Source organism: Pteropus alecto, unplaced genomic scaffold, assembly GCF_000325575.1.
Source record: "Pteropus alecto unplaced genomic scaffold, ASM32557v1 scaffold311, whole genome shotgun sequence".
NCBI classification, from domain to species: Eukaryota; Metazoa; Chordata; class Mammalia; order Chiroptera; family Pteropodidae; genus Pteropus; species Pteropus alecto.
In genome coordinates, this window is record NW_006431916.1 from 809,798 (window position 1) to 834,838 (window position 25,041).

At 34.0% G+C, this 25,041-nt stretch overlaps 1 protein-coding gene across 2 annotated transcripts in view; it reads right to left on the reverse strand.

The window, feature by feature from the left end:
* Positions 1–367: 367 nt before the first annotated feature.
* UBXN7 (UBX domain protein 7) overlaps positions 368–25,041 on the reverse strand; it is a 39,742-nt gene continuing 15,068 nt past the window's right edge. For both annotated transcript variants that reach the window (XM_015600341.2, XM_006906149.3), the window contains exons 2-11: positions 24,917–25,041; positions 24,250–24,317; positions 19,418–19,483; positions 18,084–18,196; positions 12,642–12,788; positions 11,233–11,323; positions 10,444–10,571; positions 4,121–4,514; positions 3,920–3,999; positions 368–2,335 (exon numbers count right to left, since the gene is read on the reverse strand). The exon at positions 24,917–25,041 is cut by the window's right edge. In XM_015600341.2, the coding sequence (XP_015455827.1) occupies positions 2,174–2,335; positions 3,920–3,999; positions 4,121–4,514; positions 10,444–10,571; positions 11,233–11,323; positions 12,642–12,788; positions 18,084–18,196; positions 19,418–19,483; positions 24,250–24,317; positions 24,917–25,038 (1,371 nt within the window). In that variant the 5' untranslated portion in view covers positions 25,039–25,041 and the 3' untranslated portion in view covers positions 368–2,173. The remainder of the gene's footprint in view (positions 2,336–3,919; positions 4,000–4,120; positions 4,515–10,443; positions 10,572–11,232; positions 11,324–12,641; positions 12,789–18,083; positions 18,197–19,417; positions 19,484–24,249; positions 24,318–24,916) is intronic.

Here is a 25,041-nt window from a genome sequence, read left to right on the forward strand (position 1 = left end):
CTCTCGACTTCACATTTTTAACAGATTTTGGCTTTAGCTGTGACTTTGCTGAGTGGAGATGGGTGCAATCACAGCACCAAAGCTGAGCATATCCTCACTTCTTACCCTGTACCTCCCTGAATTTTTTAGATTTCTGACTTTGTCTACTACTGATAATTTTTTTTACCCTCTAATGCACCTTCAATAGCATCATAGCTCTATTTCTTAGATAGCAAGTATATTATCCAAGTTCAGAGATATAATCGAGGAGTTAACATGAAAACCATGTTTCCTCGATAATTCAGAAGCCACTAGTTAGCCTCGAGAGCCTATGAAAAAACACCAAAGTGATATTACTCAGTCATCCATCTAAAGAGAGAACTTTGACTCAAGGTATAAATGAAATTGTAATTATATAAATATATTTATAAATATTTATACAATTATATACTTATACATAAGCACTTACACAGACTTAGAAAAAATGTAAGAACATTAATTCAAAAGGACTCACTGAAGAATAAACAGAATTTTCCATGATTCCTTGAGGAGAAATATTACTCATTCTTTAGGCAGGGTCCCTCAAAATTCAACCATTAAAAACCATATTCTCTAATTCTGTACTAGGCAACACACAAGTATCTTTTTGTTTAAATCCCCTAGTTACCAAGAGAGTGATTTTAAAGTCGATGGAAACCTAAAGGTCTCTGAGCAATAGCAATTTAAGTTCCTCAAGTAGAAGAATCAATCAATCTAAAACCCCAATTGACAAAATAGGTCCATTTTATAGCAAGTTAAAGTTCTGATTTTGCCACCGGAATCACCACTACCCTTTCAAAGGATTCTATTTAAAGTTTAAAATAAGAACTGAGCATACAGTGAAGCTGATAAGTCAAATAGTATTATATAGATTCAAGATGGCAACTTCTAAATAATACTGAAAAAAGCATTCACCAACTATAATTTGAATGTGGCTTTTGTTGGCAGAAAAAACCCACAACATCTAAAGACTACTGGTAGTTTCCCCACCTCTCTTAGTAAATGTTGTTTTATGAATTGAATTTAAAGGTATTCCCCATAGAGAGACTATCAGTTTAGATACCTTTTGCAAGAAAACAGCATGAGGAACTAATTAAGCTCATTTAGTCACCAGAGCCTTTTAGAGACTGTTCCAACAAAGGGTAAAAAATGAATCATTATTTCTAACCAAAGGAACATGGTTGGTTACTCTCAGCTGCATCTCTTTCTTTTCCCCCGGGACATATATAAGTATGCCTTAAAGCACATAGGACAATCAATAACCATAGTGGTTAAAACTACAAGCCACTGTACTGCATGATTACTGAACAGCTGCCTTCCTATAGATCACTTGTGAACCCAAACAGTGGAAGGGCCAAAGGAACTAAAATGCTGTACTGGCAAAAACAGCAAGCACCTTCCTATCTCAGTCACCACAATATGCTCACTAAATGTCCATTCCAGGACTAGCAGGATCAATATAGTTTATACAGTAATAATGAAGAAAGCTGTTTCAGGCTAGGATATTGGAAGCCACCCCATGCTATTCACCCCACATTTAACACTCATTCTGCCAATAACACGTATCATGGAAATAATTCTAGCTGGAAGTATGAAAAAAAATTTTAAATATGATGAGTAGTAATTATAAGGGATGTTTTTTCCATGTAAACAAAAGCCTGGATAGTTTGTTATGTGTTATTTCCTACATGAACAATAAAACATGTGTTAGAGAATTTCTTCTCTCTACTAAAAATGGGGCTTACAAAAAAGGGAGGTTTTTCTTATTCTGAATCTAGTCATTCTTTTACCAAAGGAGTCTGAGGAGTAAAATCATTTGATCCCAAAAAAGTGCCGTGCAAGAGACCACTTCTTGGAACACACATTTCCTGCTGCCAGTACTAGGAGGTCTTATCTTTATACTTCCATTTGGTCACCCAATTAGGTAAGAAAGAAGAAAAGTAGGAAAAAGAAATAGTAGAGGAAAGAAAAAAAGCGGGGAGGGAGGTGAAAGAGACTGATTATAGGAGAAAGCAAGAAATAAAAGAGAAGGCAGGTGACTTGCTTGCCCAACTTTGGCTCTATGGTTCTATGAGCCAAAATGCATACTCAGTGACATGGTATCTCACAGGAAAAGGGAAAAATGTGGTAAGCTGAGAGAGGTCAGGCCATGATGTTAATTTCTTTCCTGTACAAAGACAGTCTCTTGAGGACAAAGGCCTGCCTCTTGTAATGTAATATCATAGTCCAGGTGAGAGAGTTTCCTTCGAGGGAAGTTGGTGAGAAGTTCAAAACGTTCATTTGGATATCCTTTAGACTGGACATGCTTCACCAAAGCCTTTGAAAAACAAAAGAAAGACGAAGCTGTTAGATGGACGTAGAGAGAGCATATTAAAGGATTATATATAACATTCATTTTCATATCAGGTAAGATTTGAAGGTTAAGTAATGCTTTCAGATAACCAAAGCTTACCGTTATGGAAGGGCCAATATAACCCTTTGGATGGGGAGATAATAAACTTGTATCCAATAAGTTAGGGCCATTAAGTGATACTGAAATATACAGGGTTGTCTACGGTCATGCTACCCTGAACAAGCCCGATCCTGTCTGATCTCAGAAGCTACGCAGGGTTGGGCCTAGTTAGTACTTTGATGGGAGACCACCTAGAAAGTTTTTACACCTATAGCGTAAAAAAAAAAAAAAAAAAAAAAAAAAAAGAGGATTGTAAGCTGACAAGGTCCTTACAATTTGGTTGGGTTGCCTCATCTAAAAAATGAATGAATGAATGAATGAATGAATGAATGAATAATAAAAAAGGAAATGAAATATACAGGGTTGTTACCGTTTCCTCAATAAAATCTACTATCTATTTATAAAATTATTGTCCCCATTTTTAAATATTTGATCAGTTTTCCTTCTTTTTTTATAAGGGAAGTTATGTCCTTCATTCTATCTATAGCCAATCTTGCCAACTGTGCACTAAATCCCTTCTGGCCTTTTCAGAAACCATGCCTCTACAGAATATCCCCTCTTTTATAGTATCTTCAGCATCTCCCTCTCTACAGATGCTTACCACCAGGCTTAAACATGCTGTCTCTTCTTCAATCATTTTTTCCTCCTCTGATTATTGCCCACTCTCTTCTAGCTTCACAACCAAACTTCTCAAAAAAGTGGTCTATACTTGCTCCTTCCACTATCTCATCTCCCATTCCCTTCAAAATACCAGACCTGGGAGAGAGTCAGGGTATTAGCATGAGCGACCGGATCCGACTTGCATTCCAGTCATACAGTCTTCAAGAATCAGACTACCTTGTCGCAGAAAATGGCCAGGTATGAAGACCTGACCCAAGGGAGATTCATTTATAGGCTAAGCTAAGCTCATCAGACTTACTCTCTTTTCCAGGAGTTGAAAAAGGCAGAGGAAATGTCCATCAACTGTGAAGTTTAGAGAAAAAGGCCCTCAGCATCACTATGATGGATGTACAAGCTGAGGTAAACAAAAGCCACAGTATAAAGAGAGAAGAATGGTGTGAAGCAGAGAATTACAAGGAGGAGACCAAACAGGCTTCATGAGAGAAACACACAAAAAATGGCCTTGGTTCTTAACCGTTTTGCAGTTCCAACTACTAGGAAAACCAGGAACCCCCATTTTCTTCCTTTCCTTTTTCCAGGTAATAATTTCAATTGGAAAATTAAATGTAGCCATGGAATAGAAAAGCCTTGACTGGAACAGACCCTATGTGACTTGCCTAAGGTAACTGAGGAAGGAAATACAGTAATTAGAATTACGAGTCACCTCAGTTAACTTTCTAGTTAGAGGTCAGAATGAATACCTAACACTTATTTCAAAGAATCAAGCCAATTACACCAATTAATAAGCTTCTCTGCTTCAAGCAAACACTTCCAATTAGATAAACTTACTAGCAGTTTAGCTTGCTCTGGAAGAGTGATCTGTTCCCTTTTTCCATCTGGATATCGCAACATCAGTTGTGCTTTTGGTCCTAAGGTTAAGGGAATAAAAAAGGTACAGAAGCTTAAGATAGAAGACTAATTTAAACAAATAAATATATCCTTTCAGTAACATTCAAGCTTCAAGTAAAGCAAGTCTAGAATGTAACTCACCATTTACATCTATGCCCTCCACTATTCCGTCTGATTTTTCAGGTGACATCTCCAATATTTCTGAATCTACTGCTGGCAATCCTTGGTGGTTTGTGGTTGTTCCTGCCTCAGTTCTGGCTGGGGGCTCAGTCAGCGGCCTTCTATTCTCCTCTTTTCTATGCCCCAAATCTTTGTGGGGAGACTTTCTGGACTTGGCAAGATTCTCTATCTCCTCTTCTTCATCAGAGCCACAAACGGATATGAATTCCTCACTGCCGGAAAAAAGTTCAGATTCAGATTCTTCATCTGAACGGCTATCCTGTTTTGTTTGTGATGAATCAAAATGTGTCTCTTGCAAGGAGGCTCTGATGGCAGCTTCTAGCTGGCTGTCTTCACTTGCATCTATAAGGCTCTCCTGCAAAATGCAGTCATAAAACATGGGTGGAAAGAGAAAGAAAACAGTTAAACCAAAAAATAGATAGTCAAGTCAAACGGGGCATAAGAAATATAACAGTAAGCTTGCCATTATTATTTTTCACTGAATGTATCTCTTCTACTAAATTTTTAGTTATTTATGGGCAACAACTTTGTCTTACATAGCCAAGTTGGAATGGATAGTTTAGAAACAAAAATAAAAACTGTCATACCACCTGCCACAATGATGTTGCAGGCATAGGCGAGTTTTTTTTAACGTCAAAATGAATAAAATTAAGAAACCAGTTTATTCCCTGACCAGAAAAAGAATTAAGATTTTAAATATAAAATCAAAACATTAGTCTTTAAAATGACTACACGCAGAGAAACATGTCTACATTGCTCACCGCTGTATTTTTCAACAAGCAGTTTTGCCACACAGGATATCAATAAATAACTCAGTAATTATCATTTTGCGAAAAATCTATATCTCTAACATTCTAACATTCAAAACAAAACAAAATACCACACAATAAATAGGAGAAAACAACAACTATATTTTTCCAAGCTTAATTGCAGTAAGATTTCATTGTGATCATGAGAAATGCAAATTTTAATAGTTTCCTCTTGGTAAAGTTCTAATGTCACAGATTTCACTAAACTTAGTCATAAAATATGGGTTGTTTGCCAAAGCAATCTTGAGAAAGAAGCTGAAGGTGTCAATTGATTTCAAACTGTATTACAAAGCTATAGTAATTAAGACAGTATGGTACTGGCATAAACACAGACACCTAGAGCAATGAACAGAATAGAGAGCCCAGAAATAAACCAACACTTATATGGTCAATTAATTTACAACAAAAGAGGCAACAATATAAAATGGGGAAAAGACAGTCTCTTTAATAAATGATGGTAGGAAAACCAGACAGATGCATGCAAGAAAATGAAACTAGACCACCTGCTTACACCATATAAAAAAATAAACTCAAAATGTATTAAAGACTTAAATGAAAGCCCTGATATACTTGATAAAGGTTACTATCCGAAATACATAAAAACCTCATAAAACAACACCCAAAAAACAAACAATCCAATTAAAAAATGGACAGAGGAGCTGAGTATACATTTCTCTCAAGAGGAATATAGATGCTCAACAGACATATGAAAAGATGTTCAACATCACTAATCATCAGGGAATAGCAAATTAAAACCATAATGAGATATCACCTCACATTGGTCAGAATGGCTATCATAAATAAATCAAGAAATAATACGTACTGGCGAGGATGTGGAGAAAAGCAAACCCGTGTACACTGTTGGTGGGATTATAAATTAGTGCAGCCACTATGGAACACAGTATGGAGATACCACAAAAAATTGAAAATAGAGCTGCCATATGACTCCGCAATTCCACTTCTGGGTGTTTATCCAAAGAAAATGAAAACACTAATTCAAAAAGATATATGTACCCCTATGTTCACTGCAGCATGTTTACAATAGCAAAGATATGGAAGCAACCTAGGTGTCCACTGATAGATGAATGGATAAAAAAGATGTGGTATATATACACAATGGAAATTACTCAGCCATAAAAAGAATGAAATTTTGGCATATGCGACAACATGGATGGACATAGAGGGTACTGTGCTAAGTGAAATAAGAAAAAGACAAATATTGTATGATTTCATTATATGAATCTAAAAAATAAATAAAACGAAACAAAACACACACACAGATATAGGAAACAAACTAATGGTTGCCAGTTGCCAGAGAAGAGTGGGATGGGGTATGGGCAAAAGAGAGAAGATTAAGAAGTAAAAACTTCCAGTTATAAAAGAAATCACAGGTACTTAATGTACAGCATAGAGAATAATTGATAATATCATAATAACTATGTATGGTCAAAGATAGTAGACTTATTGTGGTGATCATTTCATAAGGTACACAAATGTTGAATCACTATATTATACATCCGACAGTAATATTTTATGTCAATTATAACTTAAAAGTTAAAATATAATGAATGAAACAACAAATTCTGAGATTTGCTTCAAAATAATGCGAACAGGATGGGATATACAGATAAAACAAGACTGGCCACTGGTTAATAATGATTGAATTCATTTATGGATACACAGAAGTTCAACAAATTCCTTCTACTTTTGAATATCCTTAAAAATTTCCACAATAAAAAGATTAAAAATGTATGAGTTGCTAACAACAACAAAATAAACTAAAGGAACTTCATTTTGGCTTTCACTAACTGCCAACCATATAGCAAAAAATAAAACATTTCAAAAAAAGTTAAGGCTAATTTATCACCCAAAAAAATAAAGTAAATGTGCCCATGTGACCTGCATGCAATAGCTTAGGTAGACTGTGGGTTTACAACAATATTATATAGCACAAAGCTTGATTTTAGAGATTGTTATCATGGCAGACAATGCTGACTTCCTAGCCAATAGCCATTCTCCTCTAATTCCTTGCTTACAAAATCCTAATCATGTCTATAAAAGAAAACAGTAAGCTGAAGAAAAAACAAAATAAAACTGTGGTATGGAGCTAAAGCAGCATGTACAGAGAAATTATAGAACTAAATGCCTATTATTAGAAAAAAGGTCTCAAATTAATCACTAAGTTTCCATTTTAAATTTAAAAAGTACCCACCTAGAAAAATAAAATAAAATTAAAGCCAACTACAGAGAAAGAAAGAGAGAAAGGACAGAAATCAATCAGTGACCTAAAAAAGAGAAGAATAATCAATGAAACCAAAAGCTGGTTCTTTTAAACCAATAAAACTGATAAGCCTCTAGACAGATTGTCAGGAAAACAGAAGCCACAAATTACCAGTAACAGGATTGAGAGGGGATATCACTACATACACTACACTCATTAAAGGAATAACAAGAAATTATAATGAACAAATTTATGTCAATAAATTAATCCCCTCAGGTAAAATGGACAAATCTCTAGAAAGACACAACCTATTAAAGCTCATAACATGAGAAATAGATACCCGAGAAGTCCTATATCTATTAATAAATTGAATTTGTAGTTTAAAACTTCCCACAAAGAAAATTTCTAAGCCCAGGTGGCTTCACTGGTGATGTCATCAAATATATTGAGAGAAATAGTATCATTCTACACTTTCTTCCAGAAAACAGAAGAGGAAACACTTTCCAATTCATTGTGAGGCCAGCATTAACCTCACACCGAAACCAGACAAAAATATTTTTAAATATTACAAGGAAAACAAAACAAACACACAAAAAAAACTACAAACAATATCTCTTATGAGCACGGACACAAAAATTCTTGACAAAATTTTAGTAAATCAAACCCAAAAATATATTAAAAAGTAATGCATCAAAACCCAAATGGGTTTTAGCCCAAGAATAAAAGGTTGGTTTAACATTAAAAAAAAAAAAAAATCAACAGAATTCACTGAAAAAGAAAACTACATGATCATCTCAATAGATGTTAAAAATCATATGATAAAATCGCATCATGATAAAAACTTAGCAAGCTAGGAATAAAAGGGAACTTCTTCAACCTGATAAAGTATATCTATAAGAATCATAGTTAGCATCAAATTTAATGGTGAAAGACAATACTTTCACTCCAACATCAGAAACAAGGATGTCTAATACATCTCACTACTTCTACTTAACTTTGTACTAGAGGTTCTAGCTAAGAAAGAAAAAAAAAAAAAAGGAAAGGAAGTAAAATAAGTCTATTTGCTGACAACATGATCACCTACATACAAAGTTCAAAGTTATCTACTAAAAAGGCTACTAGAACTAATAAGTGAGCTTAGCAAGGTTGCAGACTACAAGGTTAATGTATAAATACTACCAGACACTCCTGAGAGAAATTAAAGATTTAAATAAGTGAGGATATACATGTCAGGTTCATGGATCTGCAGACTCAATATTGTTAGGATGTTAATTCTGTCCAAATTGATCCATAGAGACAATGCATTCCAATCAAAGTGCTAGTAGTTTTCTTTTGCAAAACGTGACAAGCTGATTCTAAAAGTTACATGAAAATGCAAAGGAGCTCAAATAACATAAACTACAAAGCTGAAGGACTTGCCCAGATTTCAAGACTTATTATAAAGCTATAGTTATCATTAAGACAGTGAAATACTGGTGTAAAGAAAGATACATCACTCACTGGAAAGAACAGAGTCCATAAACTCACACATAAATGATCAATTTTTAACAAAGGTACAAAGGCAATTCAATGGAAAAAGGATAATCTTTTCAACAAAAGGTGCTAGAACAAGTGTATAGCCCTATGCAAACAAACAAAAAACTCCAACTTGGTCCTACCTTAACACTATATATAAAAATTAATTCAAAGTGGACCATAACTTAAGAGCTAAACTATAAAAAAAAAAAAAAGCCATGGGATTAAATCTTGGGTTAGGCTAAGAGTTCCTAGATAAGACACAAAAAGCACAAAATATGAGAGTTGATAAACTGGATTTTGTTAAAATTTTTAATTTGCTCTTCAAAAGACACTCTTATGAAATAAATAAACAAGCAACAGACTCGGAGAAAATATCTATAAACCATATATCCAACAAAGGACTTTTATCTAGAATATAAAAAAAAACCCTACAATTCAGTAAGATGACATACAACCCAATAAAAAATAAGCCAGAGATCTGAATAGATACTTCATCAAAACACACAGCAAAAAAGGACATCAAAATATGGTCATATCAAAAGTCATCACATTTTAAAAGTGTTCAGTTTACTGGTCAATAATTATACTTCAATAAAGCTATGAAGTTTTTAAAAATAAACTTAAAGCTAATTTATCACACAGAAAAAAGCAAATGGATGTGCCCATATGACATGTAATGGCTTGGATCGACTACAGATAACAACACTGTGCACCATGCAGGTTGATTTTAAAGAATGACACTATGATGGACACTGTCAGTTTCCTATCTGACATCCAGTCTTCTCTGCTTTCTCATTAAGGGAACCTCAATTGTTTGTATAAGAAATGTGTCCAGCTAAAATCTGTGGCTGTTTACCTTTGTAACAGAGGTGCCACCCCATTACTCCTTGTCCATGCTTAGATATGATACCTAGGAGTACAGCATCTAACTATGACCATGAAGACAAAAGCAAATACTAAGGATGAAGAGAGTGAAAAAGAGGAGGAACCTGGTTCCTTGATTCCCAGCCTTTGGCAAGCACCCATAGCCCTTCCTTAAATGGACACTTAATTCTAGGTGAAAATTTAAAGAACTGTTTCATCACTGTATAAAATAAACTGCTAAAATTATATCCTCATTGTCAATCAAACCCAAACAGTGCCTATGTCTAATGTGAAATTCCGATATCTTTGAAGGTCTCTTACTTGCAACTAATCTTGATAACAATTATTAAATAGATTTGCCTAATAAAAGCATATTATAAAAATTAAGTATAGAAATAATCTTTAGGCGAACCAAAGAGCCAGGCTTTAAAGCTATATAACCAGTAATAATGCCCAACTATACCATGAAAGTAGTTCTAGCAAAAATACCATGTTCACTGCTCCTTAGACCTGGATACCAAAAGTCCTGGCAGTGCTGCCCCTGAAAGAAGTGGATTTCTCTGTCATTGGACTTGTCAGATCAGTTCTCCTGCTCATTGCTACATATACCATTGTTTACTTCTAAATCCAAGTATTAGGTCACATGCCTGTACCCCAGCTGCAAGGAACATAAATCTTACGATTTCACTGAGAACACAGAACCCATATGAGGGAAACTATCAAAATGTAAGAACAGCATTTAAGATATTATGCAGCCACAAATTATAACTATCCACTACTTACATTATTATCTTTACCATCTTAACCTCATTTACACAAGACATCTATAAACAATTACACTTAATTGCCTATCACCACTTAGTTATACTTACTGAACGGGCACATTTTTTGGGAGGACTGCTAGAAAGTCCATCCAGTTGCCCATGTTCACCGAGGAATCCTGTCACTTGGTCCAAGAAAGAAGATACATCTAACTGGTGCCACTCTACTAGCTTCTGACCTAAAAATTAAAAAACCAGGACATATAAATATAGTGAAATCAACGCACCTTCTGAACATGCCCATTAAGTATTTCTTTCAGCATATGCATAATTAAAATTTGCTGGAAACACATATCCTCACTCCTCACAGCTTAAGTTGCATAATGTTTTTCAAAACCTAGAGGATATCTTAATTATAACCAACTTAAAAGACTCCCAACCATCAAAATAGGGCAACTAATTTATTTGCTGATATCACTTATTGCCATTTAGGAAGAATAGAATCAAACAAAGCAATATCTATATGGAACTCAATCCATTTGAATAAAATCATCTCTACTCTCTGCCTTTGGTGGGATTAAAACCGGTGCCTAAATATTTTAATATTTTAATAGAAAATCTAAAGGGATCCCTTATAATATGACAAGATAAGTTTTTTTTAAAAGAACATGACTGCACAAAAATAAAATACTGCCATCTTCCCAAATTGTCAGAAACAGAATCCCTAAATACACATTTCAATACATGTTTTAATAATTCTATAAAGCATGAACAAGAACTCTTTACCCAAATTATCACAAACAATTCTGAAACTGGATCCAGTCAAATATTAAAGATCAATTATTAGGTAACTGAAAGATAAGTCATAGGTCAAAGGCTGTAAGCTGATATAAATCTCACCTGTCCGTGGATCCAAGATGGAAACATAGGGGAAATCCCCTAGCTTATAAAACTGTATGTATCTCTGACCTTCCTCACTGTCATGATAAACCTGTTAAATCATTGACATAAAAAAAAGTCAGCCTCCGAAAAAAAGTACCAAGTATATCCTTGTTACATACCGACAGCAATTAATTCTCCAAATATACCTTTGGTATATGTTAGGATCCCGCTGATACATCAAAGAGAAAATGTCATCTGGTGTGAACTCTCTCAACTTCCTAACCTAAGTCCCTCTAGAAACTTATATATCGATCCACTTTTCCTTCCTTCCCAGTTCAGAAGAGGTATTACTCTTCCTGTTCAAGTTACTGCTCTTCCTGCTCAAGGTATCTGTCCACCTATGTCATTCCTGACTCTCGATCATATACATCTTAATAAATTACAATATATTGATAATAAGCTCAAATGCAGCTTATTTCATCTGAATATATTGTAATTTATTAAGTCCCTAGCATAGTGCTAGGCAAAGAGATGCTCAGTCAATAGTTGCTGAATAAAAGGTTACCATTCAGAAAAATTAATATTGAATTTAGGGAACTGCGAAACATGAACAAGCAATTAATAACAGTAATACATATGTTACAGTGGGAAAAAAATTAAGTTCATTCAGATATTTTTTCTACAATTTTTCATAAAATAAAAAATTGGAGCAAGATCATCTAACCTTAGCTTGATAATTTATATAAAAAGAAACTAGACCTAGCAAGACTAAACGACAAGCCTAAGGACATACAGTTAAGAGTATCAAACTCAAGCTAAAATCCAAGTCTTAATCATGTTTTTCTATTACTCCAAGATCTTCTACATGCAAACTGTCAATTAAAGTAGCCACTACAATATATGCTATTGAAGTACTTAAAATGTGGCTAGTCTGAACTGAGCTGTACTGTAAGTATAAAATATACACACTGGATCTTGAAGACTTAACATGCACACACACACAATCAAAACAGTATTTTAATATATTAGATATTTTAATTTTAAAATATATTAAAATTAATTTCACCTGTTTGACCTTTATAAATGTGGTTACTAGAAAAATTTTAATTACATATGTGGCTCACATTATATCCCTACTGAACAGTACAGCTGTACATCTTATCAAGATATTTAAGCTCTTTGACATATAAATATTATGTGCTTACATAGCTTGGTTCTTTTTTTCCCTCCTTCCCCCGGGAGTTCTTCACTGCTGCCCTAATTTTCACTTGTCCATGCTATTTCAGCCATTATGAGTGGTTTTACTTTTTCGTGTCATAATTTAACTCAGTTATTAATTTTTTCCAGCTTATAACTGAGTTCCTCCTTTTCAACATCCCATACCACAAAAGTAAAGCACTATTAAAATTTTGATAAACTCTTCTCACCTGCCAGAAAATAAAATGTTCCCGGATAATATTCTTCACAGCTTCATTGCTCCATACATCACGGTTGAGGCACTGGCATGCAAAGTCTTGTACATTTTGAATGTTTATCATCAGCCACTTATTCTGCATCTGGCCACACTCTTTGGCCTATAAGAGTAAAGTTACACAACATTTGTTAGAAATAATTTCTACACGGTAACTGATATGTTTCAGAAATCAGAAGCTATCATCTTTTCATTTAAATACTACTAGGTTTTTTTCTCAAGTATGACATCTAGTGTTTTTGGTATCTATACATTATTTACAGTAATTTGTACATGTGTATGTTGCTTGCAAGCATTTTCAAATTAAATGAACTGTTAATGTTATGATGGCTGAATTTTTATTGTACATTTAAATATCTTTACCTGAAAAAGATTTCAAACTTAAGGTTGACAGGTCACATAATTCAGTTGTACTATCTCTTCCAATCCCTATCCGCAAATACTATCTCCTTTTTAGTATATGTAAAAAGTTGTGTGTGTATATTACTTTGTTTTTGTATTTTATTTAATTTTTTATACACATTCCAAAAATCATATTCCTCTGTTATCAGGCATGTGCTATTTTATAGAATCACCCTAAACATTGCTGTAAAGCTGCTAAGGTTTTATCTGTTAGAAGTGGATCTCAAAAAATGAGATTATAAGATCAAAGAATGTTTTAGAATGATCTTCAAAAGACTCCCAATTTATAGCACAAATATCAATCATGAGTCTGTATTTTCTGCCTAACGTTCCTCTTCATCATTAAAACCTAAAAATGTTGAATATAAAAAGAATGGCAGAAAAGCAAATGGGCAAATGCTTCTTTAACCTCTGCAAAGAAACAATGAAATAAAAGCTATGGTTTTGAATAATACTGTCTTAGAACAATATTCTTTTCCAAATCAGTTTGACATAAGAAAATCTTAAGAATCAATTAACTCAGGTTAATAACAACTAAGAACATACATCATTTTGGAGTTACTGAAAAAATATGACTATCTTCTGTTTTAAGAAAGTTTACACAGAACCTGTAATCCTATTTTTTGGTATGAATCCCCCAGAGAAAATCATTTTCTAATATTCGGTGTTGATTCCCAAGTGCAAACCCAAGTTCTAAAAGGAAGTATCCTTGTACTGAGTCAGAAAGCTGTATTTAACTGGTCAAAGGCTTATTTTAAAGTATACAAATATAAAATTACTCCTAGGAAGTAAGACCGTTCCACTTACTTCCCACCTACAGCATGCACAAGGATTTAATAAATGGGTGATAAATGAGCAATTATATTACCTTAACTAAAGAAAAAGTATTTGAGAAGAAAAAAATTCACACGCATCTTAGAGACAGACTGGAAAGTACTTATCCCTGTAACAGGGTAAATTTACATAAGTCTGCCTACAACACTGACGAGGAAAAAAATGTGTAACACCGAATGAAAATAATAAAAGTCCAGAGTTTTAAAATAATAGTCATTTGCTTTTGTTTTTAATCATTCATTTATTCACATTCATACTTTCATTAATTCAGATTCATTCATTCAACAAATACTTACTGAGTACCTACCATGTTTCAGGTACAGGTACAAACGCTAGAGTTACAGCAGTTACCAAAACACAAAAATCCCTGCCTTCATGGAGCATACATTGGGGAGAAACCTTATACGACCAAAAGAAACTGAAGGTGCTGTTAAATTACTGCTAGAAGGAAAGACCCAAAAGACACAAAAGATACAAAGCAGTGACATCTGGAGGGAATAAGATACTCTCACATAATCTCACTAAGTATACTAATTATGAGTCTAGGACTAGAAATGAGAGTGGGCCATGGAATAAACGATGAACCTTCCCTCTTGGAATCTGTTAGGTTGTTCTGAATTAACATTCAAAAGCCACCATAAGGAGACCCAAGGACAAGTGTGGCTATACCAAATGAAGAGATATGTGATACAGATTATCTGTCACGAGGGAGAAACAATGGGAGACTAACATCTATGTAAGATCAGTAACTTACATAAAAGAAAAAGTATGTTTCAGTAATAAAAATACATGCATAAAGACAAGAAGAAAATATATTAAAATATGTATAGTACTTTTTAATGAAAATTAAAATTTTATTATCTTTCCTTACTAGTTTTCAGATTTTTCTATTTGTCAAATTTGAATAAAACTAAATACAAACTACATATAAAGTTTATTTAGGAAAACATTAACATATTTTGTTATTAAATTGGTTCTTTACATTTTTAGCTAAAATAGTTTTACTTGCGTTTATAGCAAGCACTTTTGAAATTAACAAAGTACTCTTAATAATTAAGACTAGGTGTATGTGTAATTAAATGACAACAAATAAATATGCATTTCTTATGAAAATAAGGAATACAAAAATTGTTCTGATTGTTTCTGTACAATATTTTCCAGATTATACCAATCATTTAACAAAGATTTAATAAGGGCCAATTATGTGCCAGAAACTCTTCTAGGCACTAAATACACACGAAATAAAACAAGGTTTCTGTGTTCATGGAATTTACAGGTTAAACGTGCCCTTGTCCAAGTCAGATCATTCATCCTAAGTGCCTTGCCCACTAAGCTTCAGCTGTATTGGTTCTCTTAGCTGTTCCAGAAATGTGCCTAGCTCCTTCCCACGAGTACCTTGATACATACCAACTAACTATCTGCTCTGCCTCTGGATGTTCCTATGGTTAACATTCCCTCATTTATTCAGGTTTCCATTCAAATCTCATTCTCATCCTTTCAGAATCTTCCCTGATCTTCCTATCTGAAGTAGTCCTCTCTCCTCACAATTACAAATATATGTGAAATCCTTGCTTTCAATTTGCCTATGAGAACACATGCACCTTAGTGGCCCCAAACAAACAAAAAGCTGCCCTCTCTCCCCTTCCCTTATTCTATTTTATTCTTTCTCCCAGTACCTACTGTAATCTGAAATTATACTCCCCATCCCTCTACATATACATAAAATATATACACACTAAATATGTTTACATATATATGTATATAATTTTTTATTTGTGTATAGTCTGTTTCTCCCTCTTGAATAAAACTCTTTGATCGTAAGAACTTTGTATAATTTGTTTACCACTACCTCCCTGTGGCAGGAACTGCTCATAGGCACCAAATACCCATTTGCCCCTTCTCCCTCTTAGTAAGAAAATCTCCAATTTTTAGCTAAGTACCTGGACTTCCTAGTGTCCCCTTGCAGCTAGGTGTGGCCATATTGTCAAGTTCCAGTTAATGGGATGTGAGCAGAAGTGATGTGTACAATTTCTAGGGCCTTTAGAGGAAAAAGGTGTACCCTTCTCAGCCCCCTCCCTCATTCATGCTGGCTAGGAAGCAAACACGAGGATAATCATGTTGACAAAGACAAGCAAAATCTAGGAAACAGAAGAAACTAGAAAAAACTGCAATTCTAGTAACTTCATAAGTAGAGGAGAACCATCCTAATGGCCTGGACTTGTGTCTTGTTTAAGCCACTGTTTGTTTTCCTTCTGGTCTCTCTAACATGCAGTAAAATCTTTATCCTGACAAACATAATCCCTATCACCTAGAACAAGGCCTTGAAATAGGAGGCCTCAGTAAACATTCATTGAATGAGCAAATAAATTAATCAGTCTCTCATTTGTTTAGCATGAGCCAGAATCTTTGAATATGTCTACCTCTAGTTACACAAAGAAAGTCTACTTTTAAACCTGTAAAATTATGGCTCAGATCTACATCTAATATTGCGCCCAAACCTATGGGCCCTGCCTGAACAAAGAATGTCCCTATAATTTTTAATATTAATCTCTCTAAGCTTCGATGACTTAATTTTGCATATTCAATTTATATAAAACTAATGGATATATCATTAGTTATCATGAAATGCCTACTTTTTCTGGGAATGTTCATGTCATTTAAAGACCCTCAGTGAAAACATGATAGATCATTGCAAACAACACAGATCATGAACTATGAAGAAAAAAAGGTGATATAACTTAACAAAATGAATCAAACTTCAGATGACAGTATCAAAAAAGTTCACATTTTCCCTCAATAAATAAGCAGGAGAGTAACTGCCTATGAGCTCAAAGTGACTACATTAAATCAAGTTCAGAGTTATTTCATCAAGCCCTAGAGCAACTCAAAAGCTAATGAAAATGGAAAATATGTCAAAACAAGCTCATATCATTTTTGTCTTTCATACTGCTGCTATTCTCTTTCAGTGGCTGTATTATCATGAGGACAGTAGAAAGGACAGGCAGACAAGCTGCTTGGAACACTGAAAAGGATATGCAGCTGCCATGTTTTAAGATCACCAGGGAATGATGAAGAAAACTGAGAAATCTAACCTGATATCTTTGAGCTGATGGATGAACAGTAAAGACTCTCTCAACTCTAGACTTATTTACATGACAAAAAGAAACCTTCCTTTGGCCAAAGCATTTAGATTTTCTGTTACATATAGCCAAATAGTTTCAGGTTTTGCAATTCAGAAAATTGAAACTAAAGAACAAGTTTCTAAAGAACAAGAAACTAAAGAAAATGAAGATCCTAAATTCTTCATTTAGACTAGTATGAGAGTATGTTGAGACAAAAATTTTTTAAAACAATCATAATTCATGATCAAATGTGTAGCTACTAATATCATTTTTGTGGTTATTGTTTGATCTACTTTATCCTAAAAGATAAAACTTACCTGAAATTTAAGTGATTTCTATCTATAGAAATGCTATTCTGATTCAAAATAACATTATTAACATGCTAGTGAACACACAAAAGCAAGCCCTTTGAACACCTCAACATAAAAATATTTAAAATCCTAGTTAAACTCATTCGTTTAACAAATACTATGTTTGCATTAAATGCCTGACGCAGGGTCCCAAGGATTACCAAAACAAAAAGAAGCCTTTCCCTCCTTCCACACCAACAAGCTTATACTTCCATAGACAATCAAATAAACCTGCTCTTGGAACTTTTTCTTTGGCATTAGCCAAGATAAAGCCAAGAACTGAGAGAGAATGTATTCTGCAATTGCAGATAGTCTTTTAAAATACTCCCAAGGAAAGAGGAGAAAAGATAACCTACAAACAATTCACAAATGGACAACAAACACACACAGACTATTCTCAGTAGCAGTCAAATATATATAAACTAAATGAAGACTAAAAAATAAAAGAACTACCCAAATGGCAAAGATTCTAAAATGATACCACACAAGGCTAATTATTTATCAAACAATTTCTGCTGGTAGAAAGATAAATCCATGTAACCTTTTAGGTATATCTCATTCTTACATCATACTTAAGATGCCAATTCTCTATACAGTATGCTGAAAACTATTTCTGCTCTTAGAAAGAAAAAAATGGCATTGAAAATGCAAAAGGATGTGTAGCTAAGCTCAGAATTTCCAACAACTTACTGTTTCAAAGCTGCCTTTATGCATCAAATCAATGGGTGGCCGAAAAAGATCTGCAAGGGTCGTTAGTTTCTTATCTATTGCTCCTCCATTTCTTAATTCCTGTTCTTGCCGAACTGCAACATAGAGAAGAAAGTTCAATTAGCCATAAAAGGCACGAATCTCGCAATATGAAAAAACGTGTCAATTCCAAGAATTACTGAACAATGTGCTTGACCTCAAATGCAAATATTAAATGCTAATTCTAAAAAAAAAAAAAATGCAAAGTAAGGTAAGACGGGAATCTTAAGACTCGGTGATGGTCCTCTACCCAAAGGTAAAGATAAAAGCAAACAGAAATCTATATTAGAGTCACCCAATCAAAATATTTCCCCTTCACATACTCAAAACTTTAGTATAGGAGAAAACTTTCATCTCCATTTATCTAGCTCTGAAAGTGATCCTAATTTATCTGTTGTTTCTAGTCACATTCTCAATCTTTAGATTCTGGCAGTGAGAGAGAATGACCACTGGTGTCACCCTTTCCTAGAAGGCCACAGGATTGCCCTGAGTCAGTCTGGGTTCCCCTTCAACTCTCTCCAAATTTTAAGACCTATCTGTGCTTCAATGAGCTCATTATAAATTAATTGCAAAATTAAACACTGTCCAAGACTTTCTCATATATTCTCTAAACATAACTGTCTTTTTCTTTAGAACTCTGTTCCTAAATCAATACTAAATCCTCTAAAAGTGTAAGGCCATGGTTCTCATTCTAACTTATTCCAAAAAAAGATATAAACCTATTCTAAACAACTGCAGCCAAAGTGGCTTTTTTGGGTGGTGTGGCTTTTTCTTCTTCTATTTTTCAATCCCTTACAATAACCATTTTCATTGTGGTCATCACTTTAATTGACTAATATCGGGATCCTGAAGGAAACTGGTTTTTTAAATTACAGTCAGTATTTAATTACTCATTCAAAAGCTGATTAAGTTTGTAAATTACCAGATTTCTTACATTATCTCCATCTCTCTATTCTTCTATCATCAAGTAGATTAGAATTTGGGACAAATCAGCTCTAGGGGAATTAATAACAATTACAGACCAAATTCACAATTTCATTTTTTAAATAAAGTGACTCCTCGAAGTAATTAGTTCTAATATTAATCATCTTTATCTTTTTAATAAAAAAGTATATAAAACAAACTAGGATCTTGACTTGTAGGGGACTGTATGGGTGCTTTTTCACCTTGTGGTTTTGTATGTGGGAGAGAGAAGGGAAAGGAGAGTAAGACAAGGAAGAAGGAAGAGGGATGAAGAGACACAGACATAAAAGATAATCTGGTCCACAGATACCTACTAGTTTCAGTTTGAAAATCCCGGAAACCATCAAATATTGACCTTGCAGGCCGTCGTCTTTTAGGAGCTTTAGGGGGAAAGAACAGAATTGATACAATTTAAACATTAATTTTGAAACAATTCTAAAACTTCCTTCTCTCTATATATTTCTTGTTTTAAAACATTCATAGATTCATAACGGTGCCCTCCTTCAAAAAATAAAATATTTTAAAAACCTTCAAGTCATTCATACATAATTAATTCAATCATCTTCAGCCCAATCATTTTGTTTTACAAGTGAGAAAATTAAAGCCCGGTTAAGAAAACTTGTGTAAAAGATAGGAAGAAAACGTTTTGAGGATGACTCTCCATGTAGATGAAGCAACACAGTATCTTTTTTTAAAATTATTATTTATTATTATTTATGCCTACAGCACCTGGTCTTCCTAGGTGGTCTCCCATCCAAGTACTAAACAGGCTTGATCCTGCTTAGCTTCTGAGATCAGACATCGGGCTTGTTCAGGGTGGCATGGCCATAGACCATGGACCGTGGCTCCACTGAGGCACAAATCCAGGACCTTCTGTGTGTAAAGCAGACATGCTAACCGCTACGCTATGGAACCATGTCCGCAACACAATATCTAATTCAGGTTAGCCTGAAGGAGATGACTATCCTTTGGGATAACACTTGAATAACTAAGTTCTAAACCACAATATTTGAAAACTACTTCTTAGTGAATATGCACGTAGAATTATAAATACCAAAATACAGTTTTAATTTTGGAAGAAAAATTTTCCACGGTTATATAATGGTTTAGTAACAGAAAAGTGAAGAGAACCAAGGTCTTTCAGTACCCCTGTAGTGTCTAATGCCCAATCCTCAAAGTATTTCACAAATAAAGTCTATAAGGCAATAGTGAAAATGTTATCCTCCCATATGTATGTGTTTTTAAACTTAAAATAATTTGCCAGATCATTTATATACATTACAATAAATAAGGACATTTAATGATTCTTTCACTATGAGTAACAGTTATTAAGTTGGCTTATTGCACTCCTGGCCAACATGTAATAAGAACAATGTTCCATGTTAATAAACTATGATTAGTAGTAAGATAGATAGAAGTATAAATTGAATTTTTAAAAACTTAAATATTGCATTCTCCCCTCCCCTTTCTTTATAAAGAGGCAAGGAATATTATTCTTTTCAATCATGGAACTATTTTTGATCGAGAGGTCCTATTTCAAATGTCCGTTTCTAGCAGAAATAATATAGTCTCTCAATAATGCCTCCTTAAAGCTCATTATCAGATACTTTTTAACTATAACAATTAAGAAAGTAAGAATATCTTAGGATAAGACACAGAGTAGCTACTTAAGAAAGCGTATTATTATTGGGGAGGGTTTTGTTCTACTTTTAAATTGCCAAAGGCAGACCAGTCAGTATTCTACATTAGTGCCGCCCCCGCCCCGCTCCCCACCCCCCACACTAAAATGTGTGCACATCTCCCAATTTAGCCCTTCTCTATTAGGCACTTGCTCTCCTGGGATTCTCAGTGGTTCCTTATTGCTAGCCTTCTACCCATTCCCTTTTATTTCTTGGACTCATAACCTGCTCCCAACTGTTTCTCCCTTATTTATCCTAAGTCTAACTAAGAACCTCTGTTCAGGCCACAACACCTCTTGTCCTAGGACCATTATTACTCCTGTCTGCCTCTTCAATATGTGGTTTCCTGATTCCTCCAGACCATCTGCTATAAAGCAAGTATCAGTTCTCTGTACTCTTGCTCTCATTGTCACATAATAGGAATGCTGATCAATGAGGTTACAGGCTAAACTACAAAGAACTAAAAAAGATTCAAAAGAAGCTTCATAGTCAAAATAAGGGAGTGAGACAGGTGGAGAAAAAAATTAGTGAGAAGAATGGCACTGTTTCACAATTTCACAAATCTGTTAATAACTAACTTAGAGAAGATACCTGGATTTTCGGATCTGCTTCTGCATTCAATCTGCTGCTATTCCTTTAGTTTAAGTATATGAAGAAAGTTAAAATTCAACCTCACACAGACATGTAGTTATAAAAAGGAAGAGTATTTTAACAATATTTTAAGATAATAATGAATATTCTTTGATACTACACCAAAGCTCAACCAGTGGTAGTTTCTTAAAGGTTAGTTGCACTGTGGAATCTGTAACCTTATCAGTGAACTTTTCGTACTCTGCTCCATTAAAATCTATTGGCCCACATGATAGGCAGTCTCTAATGTGGCTCCCAATTATCCCTATCTCCTGATACTCATAACCTATGGGTGAACACCCTGAGTATGAGCAGGACCGAACAGAATGTGACAGAGGTGATGGGATGGAATGAGACATCACATGATTAAATTTTAAAAGATGGTGGCTTCCATCTTGGGATTCCCTCTCTGGCTCTCTCATTTGCTCTGTGGTAGGGGCCTGATGTCCCTAGCAAACCAAATGTCACATGAGTGGGCTCAGAAAAAACTTCTATTCAAGCTATGAGATGATTTTAGCCCTGGCTGACCCCTTGATTATAATCTTGTAAGAGACCCTAACTAAAGGCACCTGGCTAAGCCATATCTGGATTCCTCAGTTCCACAGAAACTGAGAAATAACATGTTTGTTTCAGAAAGCTAAATTTTGAAGTAATTTGTTCACAGCAATAGATATATAACCTCTCTCTATACATACGCAGTTCCAGTCTGAATAGATCTTTCACCTATCCTTGATTTTGAAATATCATATATTGGTCTTTTGGAAATATTTGTTCATTGAGTTATTTAAACATTCCAAATATTGACCATTTCATTACACAATATTAAAAAAAAAATCACCATTTGTTAATACTACCACTAATCTCATCAGAAAGCCTTTAAGTATTGGGGAGCTACCAAGCTCACAATAGTGAATATAAACTTTCTAAAATTCCAGTTTATGCCTGAAGCTTTTTTTTTTTTAAAGCACTGGAAACAATATCAGTTGTTTGCCTTAGAGGAGTAGTAGACTTTGTTCATATTCAAGAAAATATCTGCCAAATGCCTGAACCTAAATAACTATACTTGATCAGCAACCTGTCCAGGAAAAATCATGTTCCATGAAAAAAGCAGCTAGTTCAGCTTGCAATTCAAACAACTGTACAAATGCTTTTCCTTAAAGTAACCATAGTAGTTCAATATGCAGAAGTGCTTTACACGCACATCTATTTCACCAAATAGGACAGTTTAAAAGTGTGTACTGAAGGTCAAAATTTAATGAAATTAACTTTTATTGTTTCATCAAGAACATTATTAAAGTTAGCTTTTGTTTTTTAAACTGTGAATGTGTGGCAGTAAAGAATTCAATGAATAGTACTATAGTTTGGTGTCAGTGCCCTTTTTCAGTTAATATGTAGCAGTTGGACCCATCATTGCTTTTGAATCATCAGTCCAAATATCAACACAGTAAAAAAGGCAAATAACTTCTAAGTATTATTATGAAAATAGCTTTCATTTTACAAATCCCCTGAAAGGGTATCAGGGACCCCCTGACCACACTCTGAGAATCATTCTTCAAATTAATACTGTCCCTAAGAAGAAAATAATTCTCCAGAGGTCTTTCTTAAATTATAATAATATCTAATAATGACAGTTAGGACTGACCTCCTAACTGTGTAAAGTTATTCTCATCCTCCTCCTTAATGTATATTAAACCAGAGGTAAAAGGAGGAAAGTAGGGTTTCAAATGTAAACTCTTTTGTCTCTGTTCAACAGCAAAACAGGATAAAATCTATTTCCTCTACTCTTCTTGGCTCAAAGATCCTGCCTTCCTCCTTGCAATAATGAAGATAAAGCTTCCAAGGGTATTACTCCTCAGTTCCAAACTCATAACATTTATATTAAACAAATTGTGAGCCATGCTTTCTTACTGCTGGTATATTAATAGCACAATGAATGGCTAAATCAAACATTCCAGAAAGCACATATAATATTTCAATATTCAGATCAATATTATAGTTTTCTTCTTCCCATCTTTGTTTCTGGATCTAGATAGCATATTTTTTCATTTCTTGCTACAGTAAACTCCAAAGCTGCCAAGTTAAAGATCGATCTTAAAAAAAACTCTCAAGGTGCTTTCTCAAGTCAAAAGATATGGTTTATATATATTTTTTCATCTTTGACAACTTATTTGTTCTCCTTTAGTCTAGTTTACCTACAAAACTTTTCATAGGCCTATTTCTCTGCTATTCTCAATATGTGTAATATACATTTCTATGCATTTGCCTAACTAGATTATTACTTTATCTTCTGTATTTTAAATATATCTATTAATGCCTAAAACATTTGGCTCACAAAAGGTAAGTAAGTATATTAAACTGATTAAATGTCCTATTTTCTACCATCTCCTCTATGCACCCAGATTAATATCACTTTTTTTTTGCACGGATTAGGTATTACTTTCTCCTTTGTTCAAAACAGGAATAGCATGTCTAGAAATTAAGAAAGAGTCAAAGTAAGGCATAATAAGACTAAAAATATAGCAGTCAGGTAGGTATCCAGAAAACAAAATTATCTGGAGTCTTTTATCTAATGATAGATTGATTGGTTTCCATTAGAAGGCAGTTCTTTTGCTAATTTTCCTCCTTTTGGCCTTCTGCAACAAATAACTTTATAATCTAGTTTACTCCTCAGAAAGAACCAATCGTGCAACTTTCCTGAGGAGTACAGAATTACAAGAACTAACTCTATACCTGATGTAGCAATCTTTGAGCAAGTCTTCATATCTTTTGATAGCTAAGTTAAAATTCTAAAGACAACAATAAAATCAAACAAAACTAAGGAAAAAAGGTGAACTTACCACCAAACAAAGGTTCTGGTTCCACCAATATTTCCTGCTTTTGTGGAATTGGGGCACGAACTTCTTCTCTATTAAAAAAAAAAAGTAGAAAAATATCAAAATAAAAACTTTTTTTTTGCTTCTTGTTCTCTTGTAAATGCATTCAAATTAACAAGTAAAATGAACATTAGACTTAGTGACTTTTAGGAATCACAGTGATGAATGATTGTTACACGGTTTCCATACAGAGATCAAATGGAATAAAGTACCTGACACAGACAGCTCAAATGATTTCTAAAGAAAGAACAAAAATAAAATGTATTTCTCCTTTTCCTCTCCTACTCTAAATTCTTTCAGAAAAAAAGATAGAGAATTAAAAAAAAATCAGGCAAAAAAATTATTTAAACACATAGGTTTAATAAAAGCAATATTACATTACTACATTAAATAATATTTAAACCACAGACATATTAAAATGCTTAAGTAAACATGCAATGAATTTTATGCTAGTTATGAAGATAGCACTTGAGAGAATTTAAAGCATGTAAATATGAAAATCTCTACTGGACACTTTTTCAGACATTTTCAACTTACAATTTTTTTCAAAAACAGAGAATTAACCTGATAAAAATGCAACTACTCGATTTAGGGAGGGGGTAGCTCCTAACAATAAATAATAAATTCATACTCTGTGTGTGGTCTAACAGTGGAAACACTTGCTGAACTGGTACTGGGTTCTTCAGCGATTCCTCCACCATCCAAAAACATTGTGACTGCCATCTCCAGATTATTGTTGCAGGCTTCAAGCATGTT